We start from the raw sequence: 11,665 nt of genomic DNA on the forward strand, positions 1-11,665 counted from the left end.
CTACTGTACATGCTTTTTAAATACTTGTAATTGAAGTTCTTTTAGTGTTTCATCAACTGACCCATTAGTTTCAATGAGTTTGGGGCGACCTTCTATTATATTTCCACTGTTTCCAGTTGGTTCTAAGGCAGGATGTATCTGTCTGCTCATCAATTAAAGTGTTAAGATTATGAATGCATTTAGTACAGTTTCCAGTCATGCAGTTCTCATTTGTCAAATCACAACAGATTATTTCAAGAAGTGTGGAACTGTTTGAGGTAAAGTTTGGAACTTTTTTAGCGACAGCCTCAAGAAGAAAAGTGAAATTTGAATGGTATTGGCACACACACATACATTGTGTGGCATTTCACTTGTCAGAATAACATGCTGGGGACGCAATGCATAAAATGTGGACAGTTTTACTGCACCAAGGTTTTCATTATTAAATAACTGATACGCTTCCCTTACCGTCATATTCATGTGACGTTTTTGTAGCTGCTGTCTTTTACCAGTTTTCGGATCCTCTGATTTGACATCCCTAATACCAGGTGACAGGCGACTGATATCATCACGTTCATAAAATTGCTGGACTAAAGACAAATTTAAACCAAGTAACGAGATCAATTATCAGGGTGGCCAGCCAACCGGGAAATACGGGAAATAGCCAGGATTTCTTAAAAAAAAAAACCAGGAATACCTGGAATCAACCAGGAATTTTTATTATAACCGGGAATTTTTTTTATGCAGTAATGAATGATGATAACATACGGCTGTTAAAAGCCTATGATGGAGAAACTTGAACGTGAGCATGTTCACCACCCATCGAAGCACGACAGTATGCTCGTGAGCTATATTTTGTGAAAGTTAATTTGTTCATTATGCATTTAAAAACTTTTTTAGTATGTAAGAAACCGTTAAAAATTCAGACTTCCATACTTATTATGATTCTGTATTCAAAAGCAACAGCATTTTGGTTGAAAATGTAATTTCTCGCACGGCATATTGGTAAGACTAGTTTTGTATGTATATATTTTTTTTTACTTTGCGCTCATGTTGTTGTCATGGTATCACGGATACTTTTCTCAAGTTTTTTTTAAAGTTTAGTTGTGCAGGACGTTGTTTTGAATTTTTTAATCTTAACATGTAATTTGCGCAGACTATCAAAATGTCAAAGAGTTCGGTCACCACATACAATGACAAATATATGGAAGAGTTTGAATGGGTGGAGAAAGATCCAAAGTGCAGGACAAAGGCCATTTGCAATTTGTGTAATGTTAAAATCAATATCGGTAGCATGGGAAGAACAGCATTAGCCAGCCATGCAAGAGGGGCAAAACACGTGCGTTTGGTGTCAAGTAATTTTGGTGACGTGAGATTATAAATTTTTTTGTTGGTGGTAGATTTTGTTTTAAGCAAGTTCGTTGATTTAATTTTTAAGCCTATAGTTAAGTTGTCTATTGTTTAACGCCAATAAAACATCATATTGTGTGTGCTTTGTGTAACAAAAATTCAAATTGTATGCAAATATTGATAAAAACCACCCTTGAAAAAACCTGGAAAAAACCAGAAATTTTATTATCCCAGAAGAGTGGCCACCCTGATTATTACCTACAATATTTAACTTGAAATTAAAACTGCAAAATGAGTTACTGTACTATTGGCATAATTAGGAAAAAAAATGTCAAAAAAGAGGACATTGTCCTCTTAAAATAATAGGTATAATCTATGAATTTAGCTGACAGTTAGTTAATGTATCACCAGCGCCACTGATCTTGTCACGGGTGGGACAGGTCAAAATGTTTAAATATATATAATTGTACTATCTTCATCTGTCCAAATTTTTTTTAACATTATTCACTCAACTAAATCCTTACTTCCACAACATTATAACCCTAACCTTAAACTGGGTGTTACACAAGATACACTTATTTAAGTTTTTTGTCACGGATGGGACAACTAAGCACATGCTTTTCTTGTTTCAATAATATCACAAAAATGGCTTACCTTACAAAACAAACTTTAAGAACAAGGTATTAACATCACTATGAATAAACTGAGAACACTGAAAGTAAGTAATGAAGTATCTACAATGTTGCCAAAGTAGACAACAAAAATTGTGTCACAAGCTGACAACTTTCAACACTTAAAACACAACCAATTACTTTCATACATTTAAATATATTTTCAACTTTTTTGTTTTGGCAAATTAATATAGCATATATTTACTTCTCATTTCCCTGAATAATAAACAATTCTTCACATTTTGAAAATTTTTGCTCCAGGCTCACTTTGTTATGGAATGGCCCTGGAATCGTTTTAAATAGTTTTACACTTTTATATGGCACATGGCTCGCCCAAAAATTGTGCTAAGGACAACTGGATATAATTAATTAATTATGCTACACATCACGTAAAGTTTGTATTTAAATCGTAAGCATTTATGATAATTTTCATGCTACATTGGCTTTAACTGTTCTCAGCATGCCCATTTACCTAACCTAAAATTTGATGTAAGTAAAGGTACACTTACAGTTTTTTTTTCTTCCATTAAGTCTCTCGGGAAAATAATTTCTCGAGGTTCAACATATTATTGTATCACATGTTTTTTTCAAACAAAAGTAATATTTTATTACATTCAAAAACTTTCAAATATTTGAAATTTTCGAATACCTAATTTGGTTTCGAATGTGAATCGAATCAAATATTTGATTCGCACGAATATTTGCACACCCCTACAGATTTGCCTTATCCGTACCTCCCTTGTAAATTAGTACCACTACCGCTTACTTCCATTACTTTGGCAATTTTCCTTCCCCCAAGAATTGCTGGAATATCATCATTAGGTATCGCCTTATCTCCTTACCCCCCAACATAAGAGAAGAAAAATGATTGTTGTATTCTACAGGTAAAGCTTTGTGTTGGATACAGCTTTGACTGAGAACTTAGGAACTAGTTTGTTATGAGGTGGTTTTTTTTTATAAAGATGTTCACTGTATAGAATTTTTGCTCCATCAGGCAGCATATCTCATAAAGGAAATAAACCAGGAAGACAATGTGAAAATGCAATGCTACGTATGTGTTTAATTTATCATGTATGAAAGGTTCAATAAATGATACTTAAAATAACAATTATTTTATTATAATTAATTACTCAGATAACTAGTTATTGTAGAACTTGCTTCTCTGCATGGGTTAGAAAACTCAAATCAACCCTCTGATTATTAATATAAGGTATATTCTTACTTGTTGATCAATCAATAGTTCCATGTACCTAGTACAAAAGTAATAATTTTACTTCAGAAATATGTATCAAAATCCAAAATGGTGTCACCAGATTTGTGTTTTTTTTGTTTGATTCCCTGATAACTAACATTTGTTCTTTGTGATAAATGGGCATTTTCAAAATAATATTTTTTAAAACTGTTTTTGAAATTGAGGATTAAAAGTTTGTGTTCTACTGGATTCCAGTGCACTTCCGACACAAAGAGGTGACGCTCTACCCAGACGATGACAACAAGCCACCTGTGGGCCAGGGCTTGAACCGGAGAGCACAGGTGACGCTGGATCGTGTGTGGCCGATGGACAAGGCAAAGCGAAAGCCCATCGTAGATCCAGAGCGTCTTGCTCAGATGGGCTATGAGGAAAAACTACTTAGAGTATGCGCAAAACTGAATACCAGGTTTTTAGACTATCGGCCTCAAACCGGATCATGGGTTTTCAAGGTAAGGTTAGCACTAATTAGTATAAAATATCTGTCATTTCTGTAATATTGGTTTCATTAAAGTCTATTATATTGAAGCTAGCTAGTTCATCCCTCCAATAATATATATGTTATCTGAAAAACTTGTATGATATTTCTTGTTAAAGTATATTCATTTTTATAAGTTTGTTTAAATGTGTTTACAATTAATTTAATCGAGAAAATTATCAAATAAGCTCAAAAGAACACTTGGCCACACATTGCTAAAACATAAATATATTATTATGTATGTTACCACTTAGTTTTATTTCTAATAATAGTGATTTTGGTTATTAGTTGAACGTAATGAAAGTAGGACTGTACTAGTAGAAAGACAACATATTTTTGCACAGGTGCAAGTTTGCAAAGTTTTGTTTGTTGCACCATTTTCTCTATGTCCTGCAAGAGAAAGTGGGGAAACGTGAGTTACCAGCTTAGCACCAGCACTAGTACATTTTCTGACCACTAGGCCACTTAATTTTTTTTATTATGCTTGTGTCCCATATTTCATTATAATACTGTACATATTAATTTTGTCTTTACTCTTGTCACTTATTTCCTATACATTTAATATTTATTGGAAACTGCACACTCTTTAAATACTTTTTGAAAGTGTTGATCATTCATATATCATCCATCAATCATCCACCAATCATCCACCAATCATCCATCCACCAATCATCCATTGTCATCAACTGCTTCCAGTTTGTGGCCTGGTCAGCAATGATCATACAGGTACATATATACTCAATGTGAAATAAACATAACCAGCATATTTTTAGCTGTCTACAAGATCCTGTGTTTTACTTGTTTTGTAAGTAGTAACTGTGAGAATCTTGTATTGTAAAATTGATTTCATAATATGTGTTTTTTTTTGCTTATTTGTGAGTTTTCTTTTCTATTTTTGGCAGGTTGATCACTTCTCAAAATATGCTCTCAGTGAATCAGATGAAGAAGATGACCCACCTGATAATGCTAGCAAACCAAAGAAGGCAACAATATTAGTGAAGAAACATGTAGGTGAAACTTTAGTTGCCTCTCAGCAACACTTAAAAATATCCAGTTCTGTAAGTATTAATCGTCTGACATGTTTCTCAGAGGAATTTGTTTACTTTGTTCTACTTTCTGTGAAGGGGTGTTGTAATTGTCTTATGTGAATGCATACTGAAATTTATTTTTGTAGACAAGTGTAATGTGCATTCTGCATATTTTGTTTGAGTATTACCGGTTTAAATGATTTTGTATTAAAGTTCTTAATAAAATATTTTTTATTATTATTTAACAGGAGACTAGTATTGCTAAAGATGTCAGCAGACATGGTTTATCTCTGGTTGAGGATGATCAAGATATGGAAGATAGCATGTTCAAGACACCAGAACATGATTTTGGTAAGAAAGTTGTAGAAAATACCATAAATAGCAATTTTTTTACAGCTAATTACATTGTTACAAATCCGGAAAGGATAGCCCAGTTGATTAAATAAATACTGTTTTATTTATAGCCAGTACTTACATTATTGCATAATTAAATTACAAGCAGAACAATATGCATATACCAACATTTTAAATTGCTTTTTATTCATTTTTCAAACAATCTCAATGCAGAATCATGACAATACAACTCAAATTGACTATGAAAATAATTTTGGTGCTACTTTGTGAAATGTTGCAGTGACATGTTCAAAGCATCATGTTGCAACAGTACATTTTGTATTTGATACTATGTTCATACTTAGTAGTTAATATTAGTATTGTGCATTATTGCCTATTTGTTTCAGAACATAATAACTGCTAAAGTTGTACTCATTAAAGGACCATTGCTTGTTGCCATGCTACCATTTCCACACATACCCATCTTTTCACCTAATGAAACATGCCCGATCAAATTCACTTTCCACATTTAAAAGAAACAATAAATTAAACATGTAGGTATATTTAGCTTATTCTCAGTATTGCTTTGATTTACCTAATACAAAAATCAGATTGGTTATGAAAATATATATGTATAATTTTTTTCTCTTATTTTTACAGTCTTTTATTAGAAATATGATAGAGAGGAAATTGAAATATAAAAATAGGTTTTAGTGATGTAGCAATGCTTTGATTCCAGGTGACCTTGAGACAGCAGTCAGTCCAACTTCGCAGCTTGCAAGGCATGTGGGGGCTTCACCACACATGACACGACTAATGAAGGCTTCTTTGTTCATGGATGATGATGATGATGATGAATTGCAAAATGGTAATTGAGAACATATCATGCATTTTCATTTAAAAAAGAATTTTGAATGTTTTATTTTTAAAAGGCTCTATTTAGTATTGTCTTCTTTAGTGGGGAACCACTTTTTATAAATATTTTAAGGTGCTAGTAAAATGTTGACAACCGTAAGTGTTAATAAATATATAATTTGTAAGTGCTCAACTTGAGTACAGGACAAACAGTAATTAATTTTAAGGGAAAAAAAATAAAGGAAAGCTATCAGTATTTGTACTTTTTTTCCCTTTGGTTTTGCATTATATTTTTATTAATAAATGGTTGAATGATTAGAAACATTAAATTTTTTCAGATAAAACTGGATGAATAAACAGTAAGGGCAAGTTATTATTTCATGCTTGCCACAAGTGTGACCAAACTCATTATTACTGAAACACTAAGTAAATCGTTATCCATAGTATAGAATGAAATTGATATGTTTGGCCTGAATAAGTTTAGTTTCTATTCCACCCTCTGTCCCCTTCCCCGGGAACTGAACAGAATACCTCTTTGTTCACTGTTAGCAGTTTCTGTTAAAGTAACTAATGATGCCATGCACATATTTAGTTAAAAATAAATTACTTTGAATGAAATGCTATTTTATAGTTCTTATTGGTTGTGAAATCTATATGGAGCAAATTTTCAGTGCATCTACCTACCACAGACCCCTTTGTGGGATAGTTGAAAACAAATTTGCTAGTAACCACCCTGTAGGAGACTGCATTTCTGCCAACATTTATGATTTGGTGGTGATGCTCAATATTCTTTACTACATCTCACGCCCTCATGGCTTACTCAAATTTTTTTAATGCTTTTTTCAATGATAAAAATGTTTCACTTTGTTGTGTTTACGTGGTTTTACTCACACCAGCAATTAGTTGCGAAGAATTGATAAGTGTATCTTTTGTGTGTGTTTGTACTTTCATGACTAGCACCACTAGCACAATAGTTAATACAGTTGCCAAGTATTGACTCATTATTGATGCAAGGTCAATATCAGTGGTCAACTTGACTTTCTCAGCTCATGCATTATTTTCTTAATTCTGTATTTTGTTTTGATTTGTGTTTGTGATGTGCTTTATGTATGAACATTTGCCAATGAAATTGGGGGTGTTTAAGATTTTTTAACTCTGTAGTTTGGAAAGTATGTGACTGTATCTAACACATATAAGTAATGACGAATGCCAATATAGACTCATTGGTGAACTATTAGCCAATTTGTCAAAATAAGCTGATATAAAGAGTAACACTTGCATTTAATCAAAAATGGTACTCCAACAGTCACTTACTTCAGTTAAAATTATTAAAGCTAATGCTGTAAAATATGTAGTAAATGTTCAAATTTAATAGTCACAAAATATCAAATACTTACTGCATTAAATTAAAACTTGGGCACACAAACTGTTTTGAGATTTCATTACTGAAGAAAAGGGTATCTACCCTTGTAAATGGAAGCTAGCTAAGGTTATACCTATACATAAAAAGGTAACAAGCTTAACGTTTCAAATTACAGGCCAAGTTCTCTGTTAAATGGTTTCGCTAAAGTTTTCGACAAAATAATATTTAAACATTTAAACTTTAACTTAAAAAATCAACTATCTGACTCTCAACATGGTTTTAGAAATGGTAAAACTACTACGACCAATTTAGTTTCGTTTCTTAACCCTATCTATTCTCAAGTTATAACTCTTGGTCAAGTTGATGCTTGTTATTTTGATTTAGGAAAAGCTTTTGATACTGTAAATCACCAAATTCTTCTATATAAATGTGCTAAATTCGGCTTATGTAATAAATATATATCCTGGCTGACTAGTTGTTTAAACAACAGAAAATATTTTGTAGCAATACAAAAAGCACACTCTGATCTACATCTGGTTAGTTCTGGTGTACCACAGGGTGGTACACTTTCACCTCTACTTTTTAATATTTATATTGATGACGTAACTGTTGGTTTAAATCATTTGATTGGCACTCTTTTTGCAGAGTATCTAAAAATATACAAGAAAATTTCATCCATCTACGATTGTTATCTACTCCAGTCGGACATCAATTCAGTTATTGAATGGTGCAACTTAAACTTAGTTCATCTTAACAAAGATAAAACCACCATAATAACCTTTACTAGAAAATTATTACCCATCAATTATGAATATAAAATAGATAACTTACCTATCTTTAAGACCCCTTTTGTGAAAGATCTTGGCATCCTACTTAATTCTTAACTCTTTTTTCATCTACATATAGATTCCCTTGTATCTCACTCGAGAAAAACTCTTGGACTTATAAAATTCATTACCTTCTATACATCCAATCCAGATTCTTTACTATCCCTCTACACAGCTCTTGATTCGATCAAAACTTGAATATGGATCAATAATCTGGAATAGTATTACTAGTAGTGATAGTGAAAAACTTAATTCAATTCAAAGTATCTAAATATATAACCCAAAAAACAACCAAGTTAATAGATCTTAACTTTCTTTTAGGTTCCCTTTCTGATAGAAGAAATATTCTAGATGCAATGTTTGTTCATAACTGTTATAACTACAAACTGTTAGGGATGTGCGAATCCTTGATTTTCAGTTCGGTTCGAATCCGATTCGAATCCCTGGCAATATTTGAGATATATATCCGATTCCGAATATTAAGCACAGAATAATTAAAAATAACTGATTAATTTAAAAATAATGTGTGTTCTATTTTTTCTAACTGTAACTACTGGCAATTATTTATTACACTGAGATTGAAATGTTTATAATTATGTAAACTTAATTAATAATAAACACTTTAAAATATGAAAACCAAAACATATTCGATTCTCCAACTCAATTGTAATAAACTGCACGCCACAGGGAAATCTCAGTTTTATAAACGTTTCAGCAAACGAAACCATTTTTTCTCCAATAAATAGCCAAGACGTTTTTTTCTTGTAGGTATGTAATTGTTTTTAGTTTATAGTTTTCTATACGACGAAATTCGTAATTATAGTTTAAGCTCTCGAAATCTCAAAAATTTTTTAATGTCACTGTGGTAATTATTTAATTGACATATCTTTCTTTGATACATCATATTATAAATACTTATGTAATAGTAGCCTAATTTTATTTTTCACTGCTAGTATTTTTGAGCCATATTAAATTAATTTATAACTTTTGCGAATCCATTTACGTACGACGATTCCGGGTTCGGGTAATTGTGGATTCGAACCGTACCCGAAAATATCGGGTACTCACACATCCCTACAAACTGTTTTGTCCCAACATTTACAAACTACTGTAATAAAAATTCCTTCTTTCAACAGTCGCACCATCTTTCAACAGTCGCAAACCCCAATTTTATGTACCTTATATAAGACTTATGATATAATTTACTGATTAATTAACAATTACAATAAATATGAGGAATCCCTATAGACAAAAAATAATAGAATTTTTAATAAAAAAATTAAAAAGTTTTTTCTTCTGCTTATACTTAGATTCTCAAGTGTTAAATAAATAAATAATTAACTATAAATAAAAATTATGTATTAATAAAGATAATTTATTTTTCATCCACATCCGGAGAATTTAAATTTTTGATTTTGACTTGTCTAAATTTGTTTATTTCATCTCTTCCTGTAGAGAATGATTGTTTTATTAATAAATTGTTTATTGTGCCTGTGTCTATTGTTTATTTTGTCCTTTGCATTTTGTTTTTTTGTATCTTTTATTATGATAAGGGTTTTTTCATTATTTTCGTTTCTTTTTTATATCCCCGTGCACACCCTAGTACCCTCTTTATGATGTGTTGGTGTGCATGTCACAACTGTAATAAATAAATAAATGAATAAATAAATTACCTCAACGAATTGATGTGTACATGCTGATGTATGTTTTTGGCAGTTCTGTTGGCTAAAAATGCATTCACATTGGGCCTCAAACTTGGTACTACACAGTTTGCATGTACAGTCTCTGGTCTAAGCCAAGACTTGTAAAAACATAAATAAATACAATAAATATATAAATTCAATATTTTAATAGTAAAATGGTCCTCACATTGAATACTATTTATTTTTACAGATTTGGAAGCTGCCAGGATGACTAATTCTGCATTCGGCAGTCTCTTGCGAGTCCGTACTTCAAAACAACAGGCAATGGAGGATGTTGTTGAAGAATTAGAAGTGACTCCTGTTCCTGGTTCCATTATTCGATCAAAGTTCACCACTGATGACACTAAAATCGTGCCTCATGTTGTGAAAGGTAAGATTACCATTCAGTGTTTCTGTGTACACAGGTGCTTTCCTTTTAACAGTAAATATTCAATTACTGGCTTTCTGTTTTATTGCATTAGTATTGTTTTTGATGACAGTTTATATTTAAACTAGAAACCATTTTGGTATAAATAGAAATGGCAACTTTAAAAAACCATTTAAAATTAGGTATTTTGAAAGTATATTTGTTTTATACACTGCTTCATTTTATATGCTGGTAAACTTCCCATTACGGAGCATGTTGAAAGCAAAGGATGTGAAAAATGCAGTTAACACGAAATAAATTTATGTGCATATTATTATTTTTTTAGTTCATCAAAATCAGCTGTTGCTAAATGACCTAGAATTACTCATAGTTAAAGTAAAACCCTTCTAAGAAAATTTTGCAATCATTTCCTGCATAATAAGTTTGAAAAATTTAGCATCTGTCTTATATTAATACATACATACAATTTTACCCTGTTAATAAATATGTATTCCCTGTTAATATTCTAAATTTCTAAGTATGTACTTTGATAAACTTACTAACAGAAATTAAATTTATTATGTTCTCATGCTTGAGAGATTAAAAAGAAATAGTTCCTTGACCTTTTTATTTGTTCTTTTTTAATTTTCTGAATGTTTCCTTCTGATTAATTATTGATTTTTTTTAAAATCCAGAACAAGTGGTGCCAGTACCCACCAGCCCTCTACCAATGACTCTACCAACATGGGTGCCTGTGCCAACCACACGCCCCACTGTGCGTGTTTTGAAACACCAGCACGAACGCGTACATTTGGCAGAATCCATGTGTGGACGTGTGGGCGCAGCGTGCTTCGCAGACGTGAGCCTCATGATGGGTTGGAAGTTTGGTGCCAGCTGGGGCCCGGCGGGATCCTTTGTGACGCTCACCACGCGCAACATGGCGGCTGTGGTGCCCTTACGCGCTGGGCTGCTCGACCTGGGGGCGTTCACTTGCGGCCGGCCGCAGGGCGACTACTCCCCGTGCATCGTGCAGAGGCTGAGACTCACCGGCGGAGACTGCTACAGTTTGAGTGGTTCCTTCCAGGTTTGTGCCTCTGTGCTGCGTTTGGCTGTGCAGGTACCCTCCTCGAAAGAGGTGCCTGGTTGGGGGGGGAGGGGAGAGGACGAGAAGGAGGAAAGAGTGTTTCTCCTATCACTGGTTCGCAGAAATGTAAAACATATCCTATAGGTGATTAATTTAACAAGGGTAAACTAAATCAAGTATATCTCCCAATTATAGTAGCCATCTTTCATTGAATTAATTTTTTGATTTAACTTACATGTGGGAAAAATAATATATTTTTTTTTTTTACAATACAAGGAGACTTTTTTTACTGGTGTTTCGGTAAACATTAAAACTTTGACAGCTGAATATTATCACCAAACTAGCTAATTGTGTATGAATATTTAACTTGTTAATTTTATGTGCAATATATAAAAAATT

The 11,665-nt window shown here is 32.5% G+C and overlaps 1 protein-coding gene across 2 annotated transcripts in view; it reads left to right on the forward strand.

Annotated features, from left to right (window-relative positions):
* LOC134541911 (nuclear pore complex protein Nup98-Nup96) overlaps positions 1–11,665 on the forward strand; it is a 182,432-nt gene that overhangs the window by 101,480 nt on the left and 69,287 nt on the right. Inside the window, exons 16-21 of one of the 2 annotated variants that reach the window (XM_063385654.1) lie at positions 3,448–3,701; positions 4,630–4,785; positions 5,004–5,106; positions 5,828–5,956; positions 10,027–10,206; positions 10,878–11,266. In XM_063385654.1, coding sequence (XP_063241724.1) covers positions 3,448–3,701; positions 4,630–4,785; positions 5,004–5,106; positions 5,828–5,956; positions 10,027–10,206; positions 10,878–11,266 — 1,211 coding nt within the window. The remainder of the gene's footprint in view (positions 1–3,447; positions 3,702–4,629; positions 4,786–5,003; positions 5,107–5,827; positions 5,957–10,026; positions 10,207–10,877; positions 11,267–11,665) is intronic. The other variant, XM_063385655.1, reaches the window with a different exon arrangement.

Source organism: Bacillus rossius, assembly GCF_032445375.1.
Source record: "Bacillus rossius redtenbacheri isolate Brsri chromosome 4 unlocalized genomic scaffold, Brsri_v3 Brsri_v3_scf4_2, whole genome shotgun sequence".
NCBI classification, from domain to species: Eukaryota; Metazoa; Arthropoda; class Insecta; order Phasmatodea; family Bacillidae; genus Bacillus; species Bacillus rossius.